The following is a 27,381-nucleotide window of genomic DNA, read 5'->3' as shown; positions in this document are numbered from 1 at the left end:
TTTACACAGGTTGTATCATATGTTACAACATTGTTACTATTTGAAGTCTATGGCACATTGATTTTTTGGGGTGAAAAAAATTCTCCTCTGTGTTCCACTACTACAACATGGCACAAAGTTAGGAGTTAACAACATGAGTAAATATTCTGATGCTTTTTTGCTGGCTATTTTGGGGTGCACATAAATAAAAGGCACACTTTTCCTCTCTCCTCTCAAATCATTTATGTACTGTACAAGCCTAACTTCCCAGCACTGCTCCATGCCTGCTGGCCCAGTGCAAAAAAAAAAGATTTAAGTCAGCATCCAATGCCAGTAGCAGCTCTATAAGCTCAACCAATGGCTTTAGTTTAGCATGCTACTTCCACTGTGGTGACCATTGATGAGAGGCCAACAGTGTTCCTGAAAAAAATTACAAAGCCTAAAAAAAAAAATTTAAGTTATTTATATTCACTTACAGCTATATTTTCCAAATGTGTTCACAATGTTCAGAAAGTGCACATTTTGAAGTCTTGTTTCAGTATTACAAATGTCCATGACCTATATATAATAGCAGCGCCATGTGCAACACTATCGTTAAAGAACTGTCTATGTTTCCATTACTGACCCTGTTTTGCAAGAGTATAATGAAAATACAAGAATTTGCTCTTAGCTAGAACTTAGTGTCTATAATGTCTTCAGTATGGTATTTTTAAATATTTGGATTTAATTCTATACAGCAGTCAGAATCTGAAAAACAGAAAGTTAGTTGTTTCACTTTTTGGCGCTCATTTTTACGTAACAAGTATTACCAAGAATTAAAGTGAGCTTACAAGCACATGAAGAGCCCTCAATAATAAAAGCTCCACAAACTATTACCACACCGTTAAAAACTTAACAAAAACCCATAAGATTTAGTTAATGATTTTGTGGATCCTTACAAAATTACTTTTCATGATTTAACAACAGATAACATGGATGAAAATATCATATATAAAAACAGCTTGGCTCTTAACCTCAATGGTCTGACAAACATATTTAAACAAGAATATTTGGAGTTAAGACTAGTGCTAAATTTAGCTCCTAAATATAGCTAAATTTAGATTTGAGAGTTTAGATACTCTCAACTTGATATGCCTTTGAAAAAAAAAAAGTCCAACTTTCAGAAGAGTCTGAAAAACAGCAGTTTCAAGTAAGTCTGGAGCAATTAGGTATTGTGGCTAGAGTTACCATAAATATGTACTATATGCTGACTTGACAAAATTGTGTTAAAAAAAAAAAAAAGAGTAAGTTGAACCACTACCTCTGAAGGTTCTTGCTTTGGTTATCTTTAAAAAAAAAAATTCGGACTGTTACAATAACAGTGCAAGTTCATTATAAAGCCACATGCCTCTCTGTAGATGTTCTCTTATTGATTGGTTTTTATTATGCCCACTGCCAGCAATGGACATTCTGCTTAGAAAATCCACCTCCTGCTGTAAAAGGTTTGGCTGAACCAAGCGAAGAAAATAATTCCAATATCAGATTCAAAAGGGAACGCACTATTTCATTTAGTTCTTGTTAAGAGTATTTAAAAGCCTTCTCCACTTACAGTCTTTTTGAAATACAAGGCACAAATAGGGAGTGGACATTCCAGCAAAAAGTGATTGTCTGAAATTAACAGTCCACAGCAGTCTTCTAGTCCAGCACAATGAAACATTTTTGCTGTCCAATTCTATGCCACGTCTTCTAGATAATCTGCAACATCACTTAACCGAGAAATGCTAAGGTCTTGCGTGATGCCTTCAAGCTAGAAAATAAATGAAATTACAAACTCAGAAATCATAGAAGCACTAAGTATTATTTCTTGTAGTCCTTCCTAGACCATCCCATCCTTTTCGCCTCAAGCTCTTTCAGTGAGATTTCAACTCCTTTAGGAGGCGCTCAGACAGATCTTGAGAAATAGGGATAAGATTTTCCTATGCTGGATATTAAACCAGTCTCAAATACATTTTACATCCCTAGAAACAGACAGTGAATTGTGCTACCAAACAATTGTTGTGGGGTTTTTGTTTTGTTTTTTAATCACTATATTATCGAACTTGGCAGGAATACTAGGTGTAAAAGTACAGAACACAACAAATAATACAACTTTAGCATGTATCCTAGGAATCTATGATAAGGGCACATTCCTTCATGGAAGGTTAAAAAAGTCAAGACAAGATCATAAGAATGTCAAGAACAACAATTTTAAAAGAATCATACTTTATCACTGGCGTTTGACTCTTCTGTTTCCACAGAAATTTCATCTATTTCTTCACCAATACTGATATCACTTTTTTCTGAGCGATGACTAGTACTAGAGAGAAAGAAAACTATAAATGTAGAAATAAGACTTTCTTTTCGAACATCCAGGTATTACATTCACTTTCACTTTATACCTGACATTTGATTTGGATTTCACTTCCTAGCAAGTTAAATATGAAGTTACTTAAAAACCCGTAACACCTAAAGGCTTTCTACCTAGATGAAGCCATGATAAATACTGATAAAATATTTAGGCCTCAATCCTGCAGTTTACAACACCAATACCTTCACATCATATGGATGAGGCTGTTAAATATTTATTACTGCCTACTCATGATGCTTTATTTTTTAGTTGAATATTTCGGCATATACTATATTCATTGTCTAATAGCATTAAAGTGTTAAAACATTGCTAAGTGCATGATTTAGGAAAAAAAAAACAACCCAAACAACACACCTTCCACAAAAAAGCAACAACTTCACATCACCTTAAATTAGCACCAGATTTTTAAGGAACCCACTACACAAAAAGGATGGTTTTTTTTTTCCAATTTGTAACTATATGTATCAAAATAATAAAGCAAAGTTTAAAGGAGTTCAGAGATACTGACAGACTCCAGCAATAGTGACTAGCTGAAATATGAAATAATTTAAATATGCCAGGGGATATGCTTATAATGCATGAAATACTATGCTACTGCAATATCATCCTTCTCTTACCTGTTGAAGTCATCAGCATACTCATCGTCATCTCCATTTCCTAAATAATTTTTAAAAAGTATTAATCAAGCAAGTTTTCTCTTCAGGAAATCACAGAATCACAGAATCATATAGGTTGGAAAAGACCTTTAAGATCATCGAGTCCAACCATAAAGCAAATGCAAAATCCAAAATGCAAAAAAGAATCTATTCCTGCACAAAAATACATGGTTTGACGGCCAGCAAAAGTAGGAATATATTAAATTACTTTTGCAGATTAAGGAAGAGAAGCTGAGTTTATGTTTGTCATTAATCTCAATCTCATTTACACAAACTGTTTTGAAATTCAGCATGCGTTTTCAGGATGTTTACTACATTGCTGAAGACAAAATACTTAGCAGCTTTATTTTGAGAAAGAGTTGATACTTCTTATATCACATCATCTTCATATTGCTCCTAAAACTTACAGGGCAACTTCCAAAGGTGTGAGGGCAAGTAAATATGTCACTGAAAAAACAGGCGACTTGTCTGGCTATCTTTTTCTGCAAATATAACCCTTCTTTTCTTAGAAACCTAGACAACAAAATTTATCACTTGATATTAGCCAATGTATGCATGGAATGAATCAAATTTTTGCTGCATGTGTAAAATACTAATCCACATCCAAGACACCAGTTTTCACTTTTCTGTATTCCTTTAGATCAGATCTTGCTCTTAACTCCAGTAAGTTTCATAATGGTGTTAAATAGAGCGACAGAAGTAAAAGCTGAAGATTTTAGTTCAGTATGTCTATTTCAGTTTCTCAGATTCCTTTAAGAAGCTGGGCCAGAACTTACAGTTAAAAGTATCAGAGCTTACTCATATTTAGCAGTTACTTACCTAATTCTAGTGATCCCAGTTTTGCATTCACCAACCGCAGGTCTTTCAAAACAGAGTTTCTATTCAAATCTGTAACAAAACAAAAGCATTTATATCAGAAATTTAGTTTCTGACTCTTTTATAAAATCCCACTTAAACATACCCATCAACCATTTATAACAAGTGTTCTTTTATAATAACCTTACCACCATACTATACTATAGAATTCCATATTATATCCAATTTTCAGGTCTGAACTCTGCTAACATTTAGAAACATGAGTAGCAAACAGGGACAATCTCCCAGTATTCAGGATCAGGTTTTACAACATGAAAGCAAATATCCCTAAAGAACTTATGCAAATAGTGTAAGATAACAATAAAAAGTAAGTTAATTTCAGTTAAAAACTGAGCAGTACAATTTTACACTCCTGAAAACTGCTTTATATACACACACACAAAAAAAAAGGAGTATAGGTAAGTGTCCTGGTTTCAGCTGAGATAGAGTTAATTTTCTTTATAGTGGCTGGTATGGGGCTATGTTTTGGATTTGTGCTGAAAACAGTGTTGATAATACAGAGATGTTTTAGTTGTTGCTGCACTAGTCAAGGACTTTTCAACTTTCCATGCTCTGCCAGGTGCACAAGAAGCTGGGAGGGGACACAGCCAGGACAGTTGATCCAAACTGACCAAAGGGCTATTCCATACCACATGACGTCATGCTCCATATATAAAGCTGGGGAAGAAGGAAGGAAGGGGGGGACATTTGGAGTGATGGTGTTTGTCTTCCCAAGTAACCATTATGCGTGATGGAGCCCTGCTTTCCTGGGGATGGCTGAACACCTGCCTGCCCATGGGAAGTAGTGAATGAATTCCTTGCTTTGCTTCGCTTGCGTGCGTGGCTTTTGCTTTACCTATTAAACTGTCTTTATCTCAACCCTCGAGTTTTCTTACTTTTGCTCTTCCGATTCTCTCCCCCATCCCACTGGAGGGGAATGAGTGAGCGGCTGCGTGATGCTTAGCTGCTGGCTGGGGTTAAACCACAACAGTAAGTATTGTAAGTATTTCACGCTCCAAAATATAAGATGCCCCAATGGTAGCATAATATATAAAAACCAGTATGCAATCACTCAGTGAAAAAAGCATTACTATGAAGCACATTACAACCAGAAGGGGGCCACACACAGGCTACTTAATTACATTTGCATCTGAATGTGTAGATTGGTCATTACCTTACAGGAAATATCTCCTACATTCATCAAAACACAAAAACATGTGTAAACTTACTATCAGACTCCTTTAGAGAAGGTGCACCAGTCAGGGAGCTTAACCCACTTTTTAGAGGCGGTGCATCAGAAAGGGATGCTAGACCTCCTGCTTTATTAGCTTCAGTTTTCCTAGAACAAACCAAATAAGTAAGTACTTCACAGAGCTGTAAAATATGCACAGTGACTTTCTTTTCTATTATTTACTAAATTGTCATAAAACTGGAACAGCAATATTTACAGCAAAAAGAGCAAGGGGAAAGGACTATTCATTCTGCAATCTTAAAAACAGTAGGCAGTTTACTGGCACAAGTGTAAAGCAAGACATTCAGCAAGAAAGTCACTTTCTCACCTATGCAAAGACTTCTGCCTGCCTTCTTTCACAGGCAGAGCTCCTGCACCTTCATCAGCTTCACTATTTTTATCAAGGGGCCTTTCATTATCCCCACATGTAAACGCAGCCAAAAGAAGAAAGATTCAGATATAAATCAATATTTAAATTAGTTTGTTTTACAACCAAAAGAGATTATGACTAAACTATTAATCCTAAGAGCAGTCAGTTCACAGAATGAAAACCTCTCAGCTAGAGCAAGAGAGATCTCATCATCATGTCTTGAAGTTCAATTGGCTACTACCTATTCCATTCATATATTTAAAGTGTTGAGTTCAAATACTACTTGCAAATAAAGGACGAAGAAACACTATTAAAAAGAGATCACGACTTTCACATTTAGTATTACCAGAACTGCTTGTTACTATGATTCCATTCCTATTAGTAATGGACAACATTTGAACCATTCATTGTATCTGTATCACCAAAATACCATGTATACCATCACATATTAAAACACTTCAAAATTTTGAACAACAGGTCAGAGACCTAGGGGCAATGAGAGCTTAGATCATCTCTTACTCTGTCCTTAGTAACTTCTTACTCCCATCCTGTCTAATGCACTCTTCTTACAGGAATGGGCAAAGTTCCCATAAGGAATTTACCTTTTTGCAAACCAAGCAATGCTGGTGCCTCTCCTACTTACTCATCCCTTGGGACTCAGGCACACCAGCACAACATACCACAAAAGGATTTCACCTGAAGAATATGTTCTTTTTTCTCCTCTAGAGGAGCTGCCAGGAGGGTAAAAGTGAAAGACTCAGCAGAGACAGCTCCATTACAATTAGTTGCTAGCTCATTTGTTATTAGCATATTCAGCAAACCTTATTATGGAACATTACTATAACATCCACACCACAGTAACATTGTGAGGTACAAATTACTACTTGGTGGACTGTGACTACTACAGACACACATAATTTGGAAATAATTTTTTCTGTAGGGAGTTTCTCTACTAGGAAAAAAAAAAAATCCTTATTTTACTGAGTAATTAAGAGACTTTTTCTTGGATGGTCTTTTTAAAGAAATCCAGTTTACCAAATTTCAAAGTGAATTTCCCTTCTTGTCATATGAAAATGCTCGAACAATAAGAAATTAGTAAATATTATTATTATCCAGAAGTTTTTCCAGCCTTTTCTACTTTTCCCAACTTGCCATTTAAACCTATTTTATGGCAACACAACCACTGGCTACGATGGTTAGACTTTGGTTAAAGGCTAGTTAAATGAGCTTTTGACTAAGGAGTAAATGCACTCAGATGCAGCTTTAATCTTGATATTTCCATAAGAAAAAGAGAAAAGAAGTACCATAGTAGGGTTATTTGTAACACACAATATGTTCCAGAGAAAAATCACTGCTCTGAGGAAAAAGATTCTGCTCTTTATATACATCCAACTAAAGCTGTATTATAAATAATCTTTCTCAAAGAGTCTGTTAATTTGCTAGAAAGAGACCTGGCATGATTACTTTGTGCTGTACCAGAATGATCCCATTCCAAGAGTAAGCATCTACTGTAGTGATATTACAAAAAAGTTTATACTGTTCTACCCACTATCAATGTAGTTAGGGGAAAAAGCCAACATGATGGGAGCTACCATCAAACTGACTTGCAAACGCTTCTGCAACCTCTTCTGGTAACCTCTACTAAGCTAGAGCAATTCTCCGGTTACTTGAGCACAGCAAAAGAAACCATGAAATGATCTTGCAGCATTTCTCAATAGAGATATTTAAATTAAGCTTCAAGATAATGCTACGTAGTAATGCAAAGCTAGATTTTTCAGTTTTAACAAAGCTGTTGTATAGTTCAGTCACTAGTTCTTGTTTCAAATGTATTTTTCAGTCATCAGAGGCCATAGATGAACAATAAAAAAATGCCCTTCAGAAGTGTCTGCAAAATTGACATATGCAGAAATAACAACACTTCACTGAAAAAATAGAACTACAAACAAAAGCTGCTGCAATGTGAAAAGGAAACCCTCAGCTGCGAGAAAACTTTCCTTATTCTCACAGTTTACATACAGAGCCAGTTTACACATTCACCAGATTTTCTGTACTCCTTACAAAGCCATACAGGTATATAAAGCACTATCCCTGTCACTGTCCACTTCCTTTAGTGCTGATCACCGCTGCAGCTGCGCTGCAAGAAGAGACACCAATGTCTGTACCTCATACATGTTCATTTCACCAAAGAAACAGGCTGGGGACTTTATATAGTCTAACTGATGCACCTTAGAGCAATACAGGTTTTTCCACTCATGGTACATCCAAGACATCCCAGATGACGCTGTGCATTTCAAAGAATAGAATCATAGGATCATAGAAATGCACATTTCAGAAACAAGCTGTTCCAGAACAGATCTAAACCCTCACATTTACAAAGTGTGAATAACCAAACATCAGCTAGCTCTCAAAGGTCTGTAAGCATACTGAGGACAAAAGAAACCTTTATTAAGTAGAACATCCATGTTACTTACCAGCCATAAGTTCTTTCTGGTTTGGGTATAGGATCATCAAAAAAAGAATCTCCCTCTACATCATCTTCATCCACACCTGGATCACTTTTTTCTTTGGTATTTAAGTCTTTGTTTTCTAGTTGAGGATCTAATTTTGTTTCATTAGGCAGAAAATGAATGCTTCTTTTGCTTGCTTCTCCTGATGAGACACTTGTATCACTTTGAGTGGTTTCAGCCACCTTGGAAGATAAAGAGAAAAGCCCTCACTGAAACAAGTAAGTAATTTCTCTTGAAGAAAACCCATATAAACTGCATTTATGTCTTATAATACTGTAAGTGGTAATATAAACACACAACATAATATACACCTACCATTACTTTTTAAAAAGTTAGCTCAAATTTATTAGTACTTCTCAGGAATTTATTGGTATCATCAGGAATTACACAAGAGTAAAAAGTTGTTTTATCACTTTAGAAAGGAAGCGCTCTTTATTGTTGCTGCCATTAAAAAAATTTTGTTCCATCCTCTGCATTGCTTTGCTATCTAGATCACCTCTATTATAAAAGCAACCAATTTTAAAAGATGTTGGTCATCAAATAAAGAAATCTACACACAGACCGATTCTTACCTCCTAGCTTTGAATATAGGTGGGTTTGTTTGTTTTGCAGCCTGAAATTTACATGATGCTTTATTAGTATTATTTTGCAACTCGTCTATAAACAAATGTTGTTAGTTACAGCCATCATCTTCAAAAGAAATCAGTTTAAACCCATGCAAATTACTCTAACTTCCATATTAAGTGGTAATCTCTGCAATATATTAGGCTTTAAAATGGCAAGCATAAGACGACAGCAGTTAATGACACTTTCTCCCTCCAAATAGTAAAAACAATAATGACACAAACAAGATACTTTAAAAGTACGTAACTTCCAGTCTTTATATCATGCTTATGTCTGTCCTACAGATACTCAAGCATGTAAGGACTATTCTATATGCTAACTTTAAGACCAAGTAATACAGCTCAAATTGTATCTTTGCAAAACTTTGTGGCCCAAAGAACAATATTCAAATTTACCTAGACAACCAAGCTGTTGTGAAAAAAACAGGTTTTTATTTTTAAAAAATAGCATCTTGCTACCTAGCAAGCAGTACTGCAATTTGTAATCTTCCCCTAAGACTTATTAAAAATAAGCCAGTGAAAAAGATCGATTTATTTCACTAACTTCCTTCCTGCACACTAAGAATAGCAACAGTTTTGAAACAAAACCAACGGTACTGTTTAATCCATACAACTAATACATAGGTTGCACTGTCCCAAGTATTTCTTTATCAGTCATTAACTTTCATTCAGAAGGTTGGAGTAAAATTTTCAAACTGTAGGCCATGGAAGTTGAGAAAGGCCTACCAAGGTCATTTTATCTCACTCACAGAACCATATTCAATTGCTGACAGCAGCTCAGTTCTTCTAGGGCAAGAAAAAGTTCTTATACCTGTAAGTGGTAGTAACAACAATATTTTAATTTCCTATCCTAGAGGAACAGAATTGTTGTTGAAAATTAAGAGCTCAGTGATATCCTGACTGGAGTAAGAGAAATTACAGCTAATTTCTGGGCCCTGAGGGAGTGAGCTGCTGCTATCTCATCTGAGAAACCAGAAGCACAACAGTTGGCCTTTGCTTGAATTCATATATTGTGAAGTTTTGCTAAAGTGAAATAACTACTTTCAAATTGTAGTGATAGGTTAACTATGGCTAAGGATTCAAGGAGCAACATGCCTACCTTGCGTTTCAGACTAATGGTGTTAATAAGATAAGTCAGAGTGTGGTTTCACACTTGCACTTAAACAAATATAATTCTTTGCTGCTGCCAAGAGCTGTGGTCTTGGTCTCTCCTAGCACACTCCCTTCTATGTTACATCTATTGGTTGCCAAGTCACAGTCAGAGCCAGTTCGGCTCACAGGTTTGCTGAAAAACCACCAGAGAATCTCAAGTTTCAATCAGGAAGTCTAGACTGTTCAGGTAACTTCCATCTTGCTCCACCCAGGACTAGCTAAAATTTCCTCCTCCTGCATTATTTTTACTCCAAGTATGTTGCACGGACAGAATATTCTCCCATCCTGTCTTTGCCAAGGAGAGAGAGAACCAAGAAAAACAAACAAACAAACAAACAAAAAGTAACAACTAAGAACTGTAGTCCTGTTAAGATATCCACTACTTTTTCTTAGAGGAGTACGTAGTCCAACCAACAGCTGTTGTTGTTTCTATGAGGAAACATCCATACAGAAACCAATTTTCTCCCATTTCTGAGATAAATACATTTTCATGGAGGATTCAGCAATATCTTATGAAAAGCATTTGCAGAATATGTTCATCTATCTCCCATTGCAACAGAATTATGATTTGCTTGCCATAGAAGATGGGTATGAAGAATATAAGAAGCCTGATCATAAATTCCAACTTGTTGGAAATTATATTCTACTTGCAACCTCATCACATCAGAAAGAACATGTAAATGAAAGTGTTCTTATCACCACCTCGGCTGCTGCTGCATGCCGTAAGTATTCAACTCTTAACTGTGGTGTTCTGACAAAGCACAAAACTCTCCTTAAAAAAAAGGAAACATGGTTCAATGAATGATCCTTTACCACACTTTTAATACTTCTTGCTCAGAATTAAATACTCCTATCTGGTAGTTTCTCTAAAACTTAGACCTCAGAATAAACCTTAGAATCACTTTCTTGTGTCCATATACTTATTGCGGATTAAGTATATACACATTAAAAAAATGCCACTATCGACTGGACCAGTCACAATCACTATCATCAAGCTGAAGTCAGTCAACAGAAGAAGGTTTTGCAGCCATGCACTAGTGCATCTAAATAGTCAATAGCAGCCTGAAAAATAATTTTGACAACCTCAACACAGAGAAGAATACAACGAACTGCAATACAGTATCACTTCTGGAAAACAGCACTAATCTTTGGAAATAATTCAGACACAGTTTATATTTATTTTCTATGCAGTTTAGGCAGCACTATTTGAGCTGGGTACAGGAGTTCCTGTTTTGTACAGGCCCAAACAATTGTGATAAAAGAACTAAGACTGTCATTTATTCTTGTTATAATCTTAAACAACAGGAATGACTGTTACTACTCCGTGACACCTTCTCTAAAGCAGAGATTCCAGGCATAACTTAAAACTCATTCTTATCAACCTAGTTTCCTAATGAAACAAGTCTTAAGATATCATACTCCTCTGTGCTTGTGTGTCTCTGTCTTCCCCTAACTAATGTATTTTGGACCGGCTGGCTAAGTTCAACCACTGCAAAAAGGGTAGAAGTTTTAAAAAAAAAAAAAAAAAACCAACACACAACAAACCCAAACCACTGCATAACTGCATTGTAGAAAGCTCTGTCAAGAACAGACATAAAGGAATAAGATTCATACCTGACAGAGGTTGGACCAGCCTTGAGACATATGCATGCATACCCAGAAAAAAACCGACATGAAACCTCGTTCAATTTACAAGCTGCTGGAACTACTTTTTTCCTCCTCTAGACAACTATTCTTTTCCTGAGGAAAAGCCATAACAAACACTTCGCTCTTCTCTTTCTGACCTACTTATTTCAAATAATGTAATTTAAACCTGAAGATGAAAGGTGGTATATGCAAGGGAGAATGGAATATTTATGACTTCTAACTCATCATCAGTAGTCCTTCTTAGCTCATCTAGAACCACCCTAAGACAAAAGTAGGGGCTCAGGTATGAAGCAACAGTATTAGTAACAATGATATTTAATCAGTATTGAGATCTTTTTAGTGGATTTCTTTTGTTTTAAAAGCTGGTGCCAAGCAAGAATTATCTTCTCTCAAAGCAGGTCTGAAATTATTACAATTTTAATTCTAAGGTCACTTACAGAAATATTAGCTTTTAAGATACTATCAACAAGCACAGCAATTAATAAAGTAACTTAAACTTGAAATGAAGCTTGCTTTTCAAATTGTATAGTTTTCTGGTTTTGCATGGCAAAAGTAAAGAACTGGGATAAAATGAAGCAGATCTAAACTGAGTTGTCATTTTATTGTCTTTTATCCTTATCACTCCTTCTCCCAAATGAATAAACTAAAAACAAAATCCATGCAATGTTATATTTCTCAGCTTTCATTAGTGAGCTGGAAAGCTTCTAAGTTATTTCCAGTAATCTCATAAAAAGCTATTAAAACTTTTTATGTGATCAGATTACATGAATAATTTGAACAAACTAAATATTTAGTACTTGAATCAGGGTTGTTTTGCTTTGTGTGTTGTTTTTGTTTGGTTGGTTTTTCATTTTTTTAACAGGATGCAGCGGGTAGCTGTGGAAAAGAGGCTTAAGTGATCATGCCTCTTCATGCCCTACACTTTCCCATAATTCTCAATCTGTTGATTAGTTCCAGTCAAACGCAAAGGAGTATTAGAGGCCTGGAAGATGTTAGTTAATACAGATTTTGTGCTAACAGAAAGCAACAGAGAAAAGAAAGTCACAGGCCTCAACACAAAGACAGTTGTATCCTAACACCGTATCAATCCCAAGCAGCAATCGGCCAGCTGCCCGATAAAGAGACAAGTTCGCCCCAACCTATCTGTGTCTCATAGATACTCTGTGTATCTGCTGTCACCTACCCAGTCAGAAAGGTACAGGACTTAGCAGATCATTTAAGTGAATGCCATCGTAACCACAGTTGCATAGGAGTTCTCTCTTTTACTTCTCATGTATGTTCTGTAGCTTTTTCATTATATATAAACAATCTTACCTTATTTGGTATGGGGTGTGTACTTGATCTTCCATCAGATGATTTTGATGTGGGGCACAGGCTATCACTTAAAACTGGAGCCACCTAAGAAGTTTCACATAAACACTTATTAAAAATATATTGAATTTTGTCATAATACCATCAAACAAGAAACAAGGCTACCATCCTCACTCACACAGTATGCAAAGTGTGACACTGTGATGGTATGTCAGGAAGTTTATGACAACTACTTCTGAATTTAGGCTTTCGTTGGGGTACTGAATGCACGTTGGCTGCACAGAATTTTCTTTTGAGCCACAATCACAACAGAGACTAATAAGATGCTATTGGTTGGATTTCATTCATTTAATCACCAACTTAATTACATACTCCATTAAAATATTACTGTCATTGCCTTCAGGTAGTTCAATACTTTCATATATTTAGTTTTAAATACATATGTTTCCAGAACAGTTTTAAAGCTTTTAACAAAACCAATTCTAGGCTTTTCAGGTCATATTAAAATTAGAAGTATGCCAAAGAAAATAAGTACAGCTAGAAGTGTTATCAAACCACACTAGAAATTAGAAAATAAGTGATACAGTGTTTTGTGTCATTTATCTGGATTCACTCTGCATTACTATGTTGTAGCAGAATATTAGTAAAGAATACTAGGGTGGCATTAAAAGTAATGCAATAGTCATAATCTTTATCTTTCAGCATTGTTTTCTGATAAGTTATGTTGAAGGCATTTCCTATTATACTAACTATAATAAAGACCTTAAACAGTACACTACTACAATGGTAGCCAAATGTTCTTAATTTGAGTTTATTTTTCATCACTGAAGTGAAAATGAATAAAGAATTATGAAGAAAGAAAGAAGTTACATGTTAACACTACTTACTTCTCCACTGCCTGAAATCTTTTTCTGCTGACATTTTCTAACAACCTCCAGCAACAGAGGACCACCCACAGTACCTTCTGCTTCTACAATTCCCAAATCTCGAGCTAAGTTTTCTCGACCATCAAGGCCATTTAACTGGGGAAAAAAAACACCATTAAAAAAATCACAATACAGAAATAACTGTCAGAAAACACAATATATATTTTGCAATATAACTCCTAAAGCTTTTTGGTCTTATTTAACACAGCAATGTTTTGACTAAACAGTGATTATTTAAGACTTCCTGTTGCAGGTGGACTAAAGTAATGATGGCCTATTGCATCATTTACTTCTGATCTGTACCTGAACTTATCACAGACCATCCAAAGTTGTTTTAAATATGCAAGTATTCATCATTAGCATGCTTCAGGATTTAAGGATTTATATGGTCAAGTTACTTCAGCCTATCACATTTAAAAGTGGATCCTAGGACACCTTGCCAGTGGTTCCAGCAAATTCATAGATGATGGAGAGTCCCCATTCCTGTGCATATAGAAGTACACCAGCATAGGTCAACACTTACTTTCAGTCTCTGTTTCACTTCCTGTCCAAACCCATGTTTTTGGTTTTTTGGGGTTTTTTTTGTTTGTTTTTTTTTTTTTTTTTTTTTTTAAACAGGGATGAAAGTAATTCAGTACCAACCAAAAAAAAAAATTTGACAGGAAAAAATTAAAGAAAAATACACTTTTTAAAACTGAACTTCACATTATAGTAGAAACAGAATGCTGCAGCAAACCCAGGGTGGTTGGCATAACCTCAGAATGGCAATACTGCAAAGGGCACCAGTTAATCTTGAACTCTTACAATTATTTAGTGACACTTCCTATCAAAACACCGGTCAAGCAAATACTGAAGCAAGCCACCACTAGTCAAGCACACTGAAACATGGAGGACAAAGAGACAATAAAACAGACTGCTCAGAGATGGGCTAGTAGAGGAAGACAATATAAAATCTTTCAGCACTATACACAGCAGCCTTGGCCAACTTGCTTAACTTTGGCCTAATTTCATATATGCACTGCAACAGGTGAAAAAGACGCTTTTACTGGAAAAAGGAAGGAGGCGTTCCAAAGATCATGATATGCCTTTACAACACAAACAAAGCACTGGTCCCAAGAATGACTGGCAACATGACAGAAAGCATGACTGTTTCTATTTGGTAGCATGAATGTGAATCTTTGTACGGATGTGTCCTAGTGCAATCAATGCAGCTAAGGATATTTGGCAAAGGACAAGGGTGTATGGGATTTTATTTCATTAAGCCCCTAAAAAGAAACATGAACTTCTGAGAAACAAAAGTCAATTAATTGATTTAACAAAGTTGGATTTTTAATAAATTAACTATTTAAACTGACATTAAGAATAAAAATGACTATTTGAGATGTAAAGAGAAATTCTTCAGTTAAATGGAACTGTTTCAACCCCAAATTTATTATTAAAACCTTTTTATCATAAAAAGAGACAAAGGGACAAACATGATGAAAAACCTCTAAGTCAATATCAAAAGCCTCAAAGCAATCAGCTGGGCTACATGATCATTGTAGGTCCCTTCCAGCTGAACTATTCTATTTAATCACTTTTTGTCATGTGCATCTGCACAAGTCCTTTGTTTCACTGAAATTTCTCTCAGAGTAGATTACTGACATTATTTTAATTTTCATGTAACAATATTAAGTTAATATCATGACATAGTAAAATGATTGGCAAAAAATGTTGCAGGAGTATTCTGTTGTATATACTGTTATGGATTTCACAAAAATTATTAATTAGTTAATTCAAAATTAACATATTATCAAGCACTGTTTTTTGATAAAGGGAATACTCACTCATATTAGCACACTTTCCTGGAATATGTGTCTTTATGGCAATAAGTACCTTTTACAGACTAAACATAAAAAACTATTTAGAATAAACACAATGAAGAGGCTTAAACAAATCTACTATAGCTTCTGTATTCATTGTCATGCACTCCAAACAATCAGCATAGCATACAAATAAAACCAGTGTATCTTACTGTGCTTGATTCAGGCTGAAAAACAGCCAATGTAAAATCAAGATTGAAAAACCGTAGAAATTCTGCCACAAGACCTGCTACCAAGCGACCTAAAAAGGAAATGAGAAGAGTAAAAATACACCAGACAGAAACAATTCTTACTTCAAAGATTTAACATTAACACAGCTTCAGTATGAACATCTACATTGATTCAACACTCCTACAAACATCATTTAGATGTTCAGCAAACTAACATCACATAGCTAATTTGTATACTAATTCCCTAATTTCTAACTCAGCCATCGTATCAAAATTATTTAAGTCAGCAATACTGCAGGAGCATAAATAGAGATTGCTCACAAAACTCAGGTGTAAGATTATTTTTTTTAAACTATTCAGCTGTTTTAAAGACATCATTTTGGCATTTCTCCTATGTGTGCATTCACTACCATACCTCTACAGTGAGTTTTCACTGGTTACTGTTTCTATTAGTCTAGAATGGCTGAGTTAGCATAATCATAACTCGTCATAAAATATTAATTTAAATGCATTAGTCACCTCAGCTAAAAATACAACTTCAGCAATATGAACTTCAAAAATTACAGATTGAATTCTATTCTGAATGAATAGTAATTACGACATTTGACAGGAACAAAAGCATCCTTTATGTCATGAAGACTGTACTGTTAATAAAAGATTCAAAGATTTAATCCTTTGTTCCCTATTTTTATTATTTTGAGAAGCATTCTAAACAAAGAACTTACCATCTTTTGTACCTAAAAAACTTTTCAAGCTTTCATTTACCAGAGGTGTTTTGTTCTGTCAAAAAGCAAAAACCAAACAGTAATTAACATCATCCTCATACTAGCAAGGAATTGAAAACCATAGCAAGTTGGTGTTCCGGTGTCTGGCTGTTCCACAATGATGGCTGGCACATGTAATTCACTGCAGAGCAGTAAAAGCTGCAGAGCCATACATTTACTTCAGCAAATTAAAATTGTCTCAGTATTTCTGTTATAAAAGCTACAGAGCTAGAGTAATTTCACCAAAATTCTTAATAGCACACTGACTTTTATTTACTTAATGATTAAAAAGGCAAGTTAAGCAGTTAACTTCCCAAATTGCTCCTCTAATATAGTGCCAAGTTTGTCTAAGGAAATTCAGTCCCACTTTCTAAAAAATGGGAATTTACAAATCATCTAGACAAAGTGTGGACGGTGCTAATTAGCGGCTCACAAATCAATACTAATCTTCTATTAATTAAAAGACCTTAAAAGATATTACAAAAATGTTTTTTCTCCTTTGTTAGATTTGCCCTGTTCAACTTTGATTTTTAAACAGAGATAAATCAATGCGCTATGTTTGGGTTTGTCAAAATTGTTCAGGGATTTTTCAAACCAAATTCTAAATGCTATTCCTAACATATCAAAATATCCTGTGTAAGAACCTAACTCAAAGAAAAGGATCTGTTATAGGTATTTATCACTATGGTCTTAAATGCTAACACACACAAGAAAGTGCTGCGCGAAAAGAGAACTACGTCTTGCTTCATATTTAGCAATTCAGAGTAGTGATAAGTATTAATATATTTTCAGTGTCTCTACAGTGTAAAATTAAATTATCATGATACATTTAAGCCTTTTGAAAACAGGGTGAGCAGAGATCAACTGTAGCAAATCTCTCTTCAACCCTATTACTCTCCAGATAGTCTGGGAGGTTGTTCTCTGGGTACTCTATAATATAATATGCTGAAGCTTCCCAAAAGAGATGGCACCGTTCTGCTATATCACTCTTCCATTATGTCTTCTTCAGCAATCTTATGTTAGATTTCTGGCATATGGAATCTCATACCATAGAATAACTACTTCCCCTCCTCACTAATATCACAATAACGTCTGTTTCAGTTGTGCAATTTTCCAGAAAGGGCACAACCATCTAACCAGTGGAGGAATAGGACAGTTTTCCATTCCTCTCTTTTGAAACACAGAGCCTGGACATACAGCACCCTCTCCTCTTTAGTTCTAGAGAATGGAAAGACACAGGAAATGAGGCAATGCCAGCAGTAGAAGGGATCACAAAACTAGCATCTGCATACCACAGCAGTATTGCTACTTAATCATGCTAGTATCACATACCCTTAATATTATTATTATATTGTCAAGGTATCAGTACATAGTCCATCTTTTAATTCAGAATTCTTCCTTAAACATAAGCAAATTATCCTGAAGTAAGCCTACAACCTCCTTATGAAACATATCAATAGCGTTAGCATACTTGGCAAGTTGCTGCATTAAGTTTGAGAGCAATTCAAAAAAACCCCACTATAATATTTTACATTTCAAAAGATGTTATTCCGATTTGATAACATCTTGATCAGTCAACTAGAATTTTTTTTTTTTTAAGACGTATTTGATGGAAAAGATATTTAGTTATTCCAGTCAGTTGGACAGAAGCAATATAAAACCAGCAGAGATAGTTACTTAAAGCTACAATTCAAAAGGTTATGTAACAATTCTTATTTCTAAACATCAGGAAACACCCTGGTAGTCCTGTTTTGTGTCCTTTAAGCATCATGCTCTTACGCAGTAATACATAATTTTCTCTTGTTACATTTCACAAATGGAAATTATTAAAGCCGTTATGTTTAATTCTACATGAAGCACTATCAGGATGATGATTTTTTAAAAAAAAAATATTTTTTTAAGGTTCTCTTACCTCTACTTTCTCTTGTTCTTCTAACGCCAGAAAAACAGCTGCTCGCAACTCTGCCTGCCAAATAAAAAATAATAAAAAAAACCAAAGAGCATTTCTACAAGCACTGTTTTCCCTATGCAAATAGAATGCAAAGAGCCAGCAAGTAGCTTAACAGCTATTTGATTCTCCTCAAGCAACTTGGCATCGATTGTAATCTACATCAGTGCAATTAAAACACTTAAGATTACAGGCAATGTGACTTGAGGCTGAGAAAGAAGAGTGTTCAGTCTGAGAACAAGGCGGTCAGGGGATTTGATACAAGGCTTCCTAAATTATTTTTTCATACACAAAAAGATTCCAAATTACCTACATTATCTCCTATTAGTTTCTTCTGAGAGTTTAAAATCCAGCTCTTTTAGGCAGCTTTGAAACACCTACTCTTCATTTACAATTCGTTCAGGAGACATGAACAAATAGCTTGTGATAATACATTTCAAGAAGTTAATGTTAAGATATACAAATTCCTACGATTTATTGTCAGATCACACTCAAAGAAACACAATTTCTCAAGGAAAAGAGAGCATGATTCCAGTCATTCAAATATTCCTGTACTGAGGTTTTACCTAACTGATTTTGATTATCTTAATATCAAGGATCAGAATTCTTCTAAGGACTATTTTGAATATTTAAGCTTAAGCCTTGCCTACTTTTTAATTTTTTTTTTTTTTTATACTACAGTTTCTCTACGTCTTTCATTGAACATATCAAATGGACAACATACATTACGTTTGATGGAGTTTGCCACTTCAATCAACTCTTAATCTGACATCTTGAAGTAGCCAGTAGATAACACTGCAGTAATAAACTATAAAACACAGTACTACTCTGTATACCAGTTTTCTCAAGAGCAAAGAAGAAAGCAAGCTTTTAAAGAAAGACTGATTTCCATAACTAAGAATAATATGAAGAGTGTTTGGATTTTCTCATGTATATTACGAAAGGTAGCTAAACATGGATTACCCTGTAACTGTTTCCTCCCACCAAAAAAAAAAAAAAATCAACTTTCACGGGAAAAATAAACTAAACACTTCCTTTTTAAGCATAACCCTCTTTGGACACCTTTTTAAAGGACTAAAAGTAATGCAAAAAAGTTAAAAAGACTTCCCATCAAAAGAAGTGTAAAATGCTTACCATATTTGTATGCAATGGTCATACTGACACTGCAGTTACATTTTTTCTGGTGCTGGGGTACAGCATTCAATCAGCAAATCTTCTTACAACCCATTAATTTAAATACTATTCTTACAAAAACAGTTTACATTTAACTTTCTAACCAACAGCTAACAACTTGTTTATGTAGTCTTATGTCGCTATGAAAAACTTCAAATAGTTGCAAGGCTGACTTTCTTTTCCACTGATGCTACAGAAACCAAGTATACTTACATAAGAGGACAAGAATAACAACAAAGCATTTCTGAAACAGACTGGCTATTACAACTGTTCAAAATAAAATACACCAGCCATGACATGTGGGTAGGGTAAACCCCCTTAAAGGTCTGGATCATGAGACTGTAGAACAAAGTTGCCTGAAAGTAGTTGCCATTACCTCAGCTGGTCCAGAGTCTGACCTGTTTGAGATTTTGGAACATTATCACAACTGTAATTCCTTTTCACATTACTAATTATTTGCCTGCTCCACTCCTCTAGGTCCAACCCAGTGGCTTTCAAATACAGACTGAGGTGCTTTTCTTCCTCTTCTCATCTATTTAATGACACAGTGTCAATTTCTTCCAGATGTTGCCATTCCCCATTAATAGCACATTCACCTTATATTTCCATTAGTGCCCAATTAATATCCTTAAGGTCAGGATCTCAGCACCAGAGGATAATGCCACTGGTATTTACTACAGCTCCCTTTGGCTTACCTGCATCATCTAGAATACCACCTACAGCCTTTCCACAGATAAGCAGCCCTCCAATTGGTCCTTCAATCCTGTGAGCATCACAGTAAGTTTGAAGTTAAGCACTCCTGTACTATCTCCACAAGGAAGGTTTACACCATTCCAGCACAGTGACCTTTGTCCTTTGAGGTGGGTACTGCTCAGATCAGAGCAAGATATTCTGAAAAGATCATACCAATAAATTTAGACATAGAACCATACGCTTGAATCTGTGTGAGGTTAAAGCAGTAATTCTCAAGTTCACAAGGAAGACAGTAAAAAGCAACAATAACAAAGCTGAGGGCAAAGGTAAAGTCACCCAAATACAAGGAGATGAATCATACTACACAGTAGGATGGACAACGTCATATAGGCTTTTCAGAACCTGAGACAAGTCACAGAGAATTTGAACACCAGAGACCGAGACCACTATCATCATGTACGGTCAGAGCAATTTGCTCCCACCAGCAGATATGGAGGCTTACATAACTACATAGATTAATCCATTTACACAGTGGTGTTCTCCACCATCCGCCCTCTTTTTTTTTAAAAAGAGTGTAAAGGGTTTGCATTTGTCTTTGCCCTAGTACCCTTTGGTGCCAGCCCAATCTGTGCTCCATACATTGTTACAAACTGCTCTTGCCATTCCCCTATTCCACACTGCCCCATTCTGCTAGCAGTTTTCAGCATAATCCAAACACATTTTGAAGAATTTTATTCACAGACTAGCAGTAAAGCAGACCAAAGCTTGATATTCAACTTGCCCACCCATACCCTTCCTAGGTCTTCAATAAAACAGGGTTATGCCAATAGAGCCAGATGTTGATGAGCAAGGTGACAGTGTGTATCTATCACTCTTGCATCCACCAAACCCACAGGCTTCTTTCTCATCCTGTGGAAGGTGCCCATTCCCTTCTATCCCTAAGAAGTTTTATCAGGCAAGAGCTCATACCAATGAGACAGCAATTTGATTTCACTTAACTTAGCTAAAATGCGAAAGACCAGCACTGTATATGACCACCTCTGTCTGTACTCAGCAGGCAAATGAACGGGTCAGTATTTTGAAACAGAAGTACATTTCCCCTTTTCCTCCCAGGCATTTACAGCTCACACAACACTCTCTCTTGCCGATTGCTGTTGCACTGTAAATCAGAAGCTTGTAGTCCACAAAAGCATCTTTTCTGCACTGGGTTGTAGTATCCCTCTTCAGAGCCTAGATAAGTTTATCCTGCTTCAGATACGTGCAAAAGGCTCTGTATTTAAAGTACTGTACGGGAAAACAGCTCCCTCAGCCTACAGTTCTCTGGGAAAGGGGAAAACAGTTCTTACTATCTCAAGAGCTCCCCAAACACATTTTTTAGGTGGCATCTCAAAAATGCCAATCTGATTTGAAATATGCTCTTAATAGTAAGTTAACAAGCACCTACCTTAACAAGGTTATTAATCTGATTTAGCAGACTTGTAAAAGCCATCCACAGCAGCTTTCATCCAGATACCGGACGAAAACTAGAAGGATACGATAGAGACTGTCCAGGACTGAAGGATGATCTGTAGCCTATAACTACCTGCCACTTGCAGACTAACATGTACATATGTAGCATGGAGTTTTCTTTTACTGTGGCAATTGTCTCTATTGTGCTGCAACGCATTTGTGCGGCACTTAAACAAGAGAGCTTACTATCCTAGGGCAAAACTTGAGACATGGTTTTCCAATAGGAAAGCACTTGGGGACTTCAAACTCATTTCTATGCCTCAAAGCATGTAGGCACATCAGTGACCAAGATGACTTCTTATAATAGGCACTAAGCACAAACTGTGGATATATATGGCTTATACGTTGCACACTGGTCTCCTCTGCATAGCTACACAATTCACTTCCAAACATCCTGATATCCCAACACCTTCCAAGGAGATCTTGGCAAAATTATTTTTTCCTATCAAGCTTTATTCATACTTTCTACTCCTGACGCAGTATTTTAGATGAAGAGGCAATGGCTTCACGACACTGATCTCGATATGCTGTGGAATACTAGATCAAAAAGCATTCACTTTAATTTCATAAAATGCTTTGTACATGTATAGTTGAGTATGACATTGTCTGCTAGTTGACAGAGCCTTGCTGTCTGTTTCATGCATCTCTCAACATCATTTCTACAAATGCTCAGTCCTGCAGCTTTTGCAGAGGAAGTCCTAGGATTTCTTTTTTCAATCAAAGACCCATTAGCAGAAAGCATAACATAAATTTCAGCTTTCCAAATGTATATGCCACCCCCATTCTCATCCTGCTTAAGCAGCTGAACACATGCAGTTTTTGAAGCCACATATAGGCAACTTTGTGCATTCCCTAAGAAACAAGGGGTAGGCAAGTTCAGCAACTGTCAATAAGGGAGACATTCACTTCAGAGATCTGCAACAGGCCAGCTGGAGGTGCAAAACTCTCCTGCAAGCTTGCATTCACAAATCGTAACTAACACATGCATCAGTGGATGGCGTGGTTAAAATGTATGTTTAGGGCAGTGAAATGATTAAAGCAATGCATAAGATTAAAGTAAGGGTAAAAGAATGCATTGCTGCTGAGATAAACTATTTACACATCTTCCAGGCAAAGCACAGGCATGTATAACTGCCTTCTGCTCCTGTGCTATGAAACAACCCCATGCATGCACAAGCCTAAACAAACCCTTGCATATGTAAAATTTAGTGGCACATGGGCACCTTCCTGCACAGCCTTCAGCATCTCCACTTCCTAACTCTAAAATGACTGTCTTATACCTCAGTAGATACTGAGCAAGACTGGCATAGCATTAAGCAGTCTAACCACTGGTGATCACCCCAGGCTAAAACCCTGCATGCATCAGGCTAAAAGCCTGTACCAGTCTATATGCATCACAGATCCAAAGCTGGTGCCAAACCATAACCAGCAACTTCACCCCCAATGTCACTCCGTACCCTCCCCACCACTCTCCATCTGTGAAGTCTGTGAGGTTCTCATCCTTGAGCAGTACCAGTAAAGTAGTTTGCATGACCATTTTTTGTCCACTTCAGTGGAAAACTCTTCAACTTAGCAGCCTTAATTGGCTAAGAAAAAGTTAAACTTGCTGGCAGTGTAATTGAAAACATGAAGAATGCTGGAAAAAGAAATAGGAAGAATCCATACCATAAACGAAGTAGTAAACACCTAAAAGTCATAAACTCTAAATACTTGCAGCTACATTTATCATGCGCTTAATCTGCATGTCACAAGCAGTGCTCATTCTATGTTCCTAAAGGTAGGACACATCCACAACGTCAAGAGGACCATACTAACATTTGAATGTTGAATTTCAGTTAGTTAATCTGAAATCATTATAAATGGTTATATTTTACTTAACTTATAAAAATAAGAAGAAATAGATGTTACATTAAAAAAATTAACAATTCCCCTTGATTCCAAAAAATTAGTCAACTTTCTGATATGAACTGCTTTAAAAAAATAAACAAAACCCACAACATCCAGAAAACAGGCAATTACACTGTAGTGTGCAGCATACTCATCATGACAGTTAATAATTCAAAGACATTTAAAAGCTTTGTTCATTATAATATATGGAATGAAGATGAAAAGGCAAATCGGACAATTTTAACTGACCTATCCATATGCAGTTAACAGCCCATTTTAAAAATAGTATTTTTATTCTATCTAACAACACATTATTTGCCAGTACCTCAGCTGTCTAGGCATTGAACCAAATTAGCAAGAAATTAGCAAGAATCAGCTGGCCAAAAGCATTACTAGCCATATGATATTAGTGATGCTAACCTCCCTCATATTTGTAGCAACAGCAAGTTCCCGAGAAGACGCAAGATTCAGGTGGCATAAACTTATTTTTCCAGAACAAAAGATATTAAAAGATACAAACCAAAACAAAATAAGACAACAAAGGAACACAGTAAGAAGCATAATGGCTCTTCTTGCTCTAATGACAACAGCTTCCCTAGGAGAGAGAAAGTGATCATTCTCTTCAAGTCAGAAGAACATCTCTATTTGTACAGCATGCATCACACAGTATCAGTGATAATTTTCACTCAAGTACAAATACCCACAGTTATATTCTATGTGTTTACAGAATTCATCAGGAAGCAGTCTTATCCATCAGATTAATTCCAATTATTAACAAATTTATATATATACACACACTCTGCAGCTTAAAGATAAGAAATTCTCAACTGCAAGTGGCAAATATATTTACACATCTTCCAGTTTTCACAATATGACTTCATTAAATACTCCAGTGTTCAAAGTCTAAGGTAAATAGAAAAATCATGAACAGATTTTTCAGCTACACATTTTAATCAGTAAACATTTTTTTCAGCTAATTTACATCAACACCAATGCATCCAAGAAATTAATCTCAAAATAAGAACTAATAAAACTGCAAGCCACTACAAAATCATGTTGTACTAGAGAACAAAGGCATCACCATAAGTTCCTTTCTAAAAATTACTCAGTCATTGTGTTACAAAATGCATTAGCTGGCAGTCCGATACTTTCTATCCACTGAAATAATTCCACCTGAATTCTAATCCTTCCAGAGCTGTCTTTACCTGTAGTGCTTCATACCAATTCAGCTATACATTGACCATATAATTTTCTTTAATGTATCTACTTCAATAAATCTCAAAAACATTATTACAGTTAGCTTTCTAGCCTCATCCATCTTGCAAAAATGGTCAGTACTCATTCTGAAGTATAAAATAAAACACTGGTTTGATAATATGTAAATGTTCCTGCAGTTCTACCACATAATAAAAAAATATTGACACACAATAAAGAAACACTATTGATCACAACTATGTTTAATTTATTTTAATAAAAGGATTATGGCAATTTTTTTTACACATGGTGTAATCCAATTTCAATTAAAAGCTGATGATTTAAGACTTGATCAACCTTAATTCTTCTGGAAGACAAAGGGCTTTTTGTCAGGTATTAGCACAACAAATTATGTAAGTCATTGATAGCTGTCTGTTGATTGATTAATATTAAAGTCGTGTGCCAATTAAGGTTTACAGCTAAGAAAAAACCACCACAAATTCCTCAAATGAGCAGCCTTAACCATAAGCATACCAATTATTAAACAGTAACTCCTAGTATTAAAGAGACATAACCTGGTAAGTAGGATGCAGTTTGTATTTTTGTAAGTCATTTGCTAGTTTGCCCGAAGGGTACCTTACACCATATTGGATACTACACACTTTTGGCATTATAGAATAGTGAAAGTTACAATAAATGTATTTACACAAAACTCATCAAACTGGCAACCATAGTACAAGAACTTGCACACTACACAAATGCTGGAATTAAGAAACTACAGCTCACATCTTCAATATTACCTAATTGGCTTGTGATTTTTTTAATTATCATTTTATTATCACCATACTTTTATTGGTTAATGCTACATGAAAGGTTAACAGGTGGCCCAAAAGGCCTATGTGCCACTTAACTAGAAAAAGCTCTCCCTACTCAAAATACAGTTACATGAGCTAGAATCTTCATCTACTTATGGAATTTAAATAAGGATTATCCATTTGAAATGCAAGAACAACACATTTTTAATAATACTATTTTGTTGAAAAGTATGACTAGCCCAAAATCCAGTGGACTTCAAAGTACACACACAAAGATGCTCTCCCTTCCATTAATCACTTCTGTTGTTGCACTGTTCCTGAAATATCAGCAATGATCATCCACCTCTTGAATGCTTAAAATAGAAGACTGTGGATAAATGTCTTGATCTGAAAATCCTTGATCTGAAATCCCAACTTCATTTCTCAAGGATTTCAAATCCTTGATCTGAAATCCCAACTTCATTTCTCCTCCAGCTTGGAAGGGAATCCAGCAGTTCTTACGCTTCCATATCTGTACAGGTCTCTTGCTATACACAATAGTTATTACTGGAAGCTTCTAACTTGAAGAAGAAACCATGGAACCAATTTTCATATCCTTTCTGACACAAGCCCAGGCTACACCACAGGTTGAAATTAGTCTACGCTCCAACTACAACGCTATCTTCCACACGTTTTCTTAACATAGCATTATTTGTTCCCTGTAGGCAGGCAGTATCCCGAGTTTCCAGGTTTACCAAGCCTCCAAGACGTAGCTCAAGCAACCCACGCTCAAAAAGAACAATGTTTAAACAGCGACCCTCAAGGACTCCTGCTTGAAATTTTCAATAGGGGCTTTTCGTATCGAAGCAGAGAGAAACTCTGTCTGCCCTGTCCCACACCACCCGGCGGCTGAATGTTTCCAGCGGGTTCGGCAGCAGCAAGAGAGCTCTTGCGGTATTTAGGAGGGCGAAACCGCACAGCCGGGCTCCCTGCGGCGGCCGAGCGCTCCCCTCCCTCTCCCCGTCTGGGCGATTTTGCAACTCCTGCGGCCGCCGGGCAGACCTCATGCGGCGGTCAGGCCTCGGGCCCTCGGCTCCGCGTCGAGCACGTACCAGCTCTACCACGGAAGGCAGGCGCTGGACGCGGCTCCTCGCCGAGCCCGAGGCCGAGCGGCCGGAGAGCACCACGGTGAAAGCAGGCGCCACCGCCAGGCCGTGACGCCGAGAGGGGGCCCCAGCCGGGAACACCGGCTGGAAGCGGCAGCGAGAGGGGACGGAGCCCATGAAGCCCCAGCCCCCCCCCCACCCCGCGCTCCGCGGGGCTGTTAACCGCTGCCGGCACCAGCCAACGCTCCCCCCTCCCCGCTGCTCGAGGTGTGCGCGGACGGGAGGCTCTCCTTCACCCCACCTTAATCTTATTGAGCACCCCGCTGCTCTCCAGCGTCTGGACCAGCAGGTCCCGCAGCTCTGTGTCCTCCTCCGTCGCTGCGGCCGCCATCTTGTTTCTCCCTGACAACCGCCCAAACTGCGCTAGCGCTAAGACGAGGCCCGCAGATTCGCCTCCGCCGCCGGGAGAGGCACCAACCCAGCGGCGGACCCGAAGAAACGAGGCACGGCGGGCCGGCGGCCACCCTCAGTAGCGGCCCGAAAGGGGACGTAGCGAGGCCGCAGCCGCCCGGCACCTCAGCCTTCCGCGGCGCCTGGAAACTGCGGCGGCAAATAGGGAGCACAGCCACCAGCACCGC

At 36.9% G+C, this 27,381-nt stretch overlaps 1 protein-coding gene across 1 annotated transcript; it reads right to left on the bottom strand.

Annotated features, from left to right (window-relative positions):
* On the bottom strand, positions 1-27,381 carry CEP43 (centrosomal protein 43). Its single transcript, XM_075499123.1, has 12 exons — positions 27,045-27,381; positions 18,352-18,405; positions 16,401-16,455; positions 15,658-15,746; positions 13,605-13,739; positions 12,721-12,804; positions 7,949-8,166; positions 5,106-5,215; positions 3,841-3,909; positions 2,983-3,022; positions 2,221-2,314; positions 1-1,765 (listed from the first exon to the last, which is right to left on the bottom strand). Exons 1-12 carry the CDS (start codon positions 27,132-27,134, stop codon positions 1,691-1,693), a joined length of 1,113 nt encoding a protein of 370 aa, XP_075355238.1. The 5' UTR covers positions 27,135-27,381; the 3' UTR covers positions 1-1,690.

This window comes from Mycteria americana, chromosome 3 (genome assembly GCF_035582795.1).
Source record: "Mycteria americana isolate JAX WOST 10 ecotype Jacksonville Zoo and Gardens chromosome 3, USCA_MyAme_1.0, whole genome shotgun sequence".
Lineage (NCBI taxonomy): Eukaryota > Metazoa > Chordata > Aves > Ciconiiformes > Ciconiidae > Mycteria > Mycteria americana.
The sequence above is the reverse complement of the archived record's forward strand: the minus strand, read 5'-3'. Positions and strand labels throughout refer to the sequence as shown.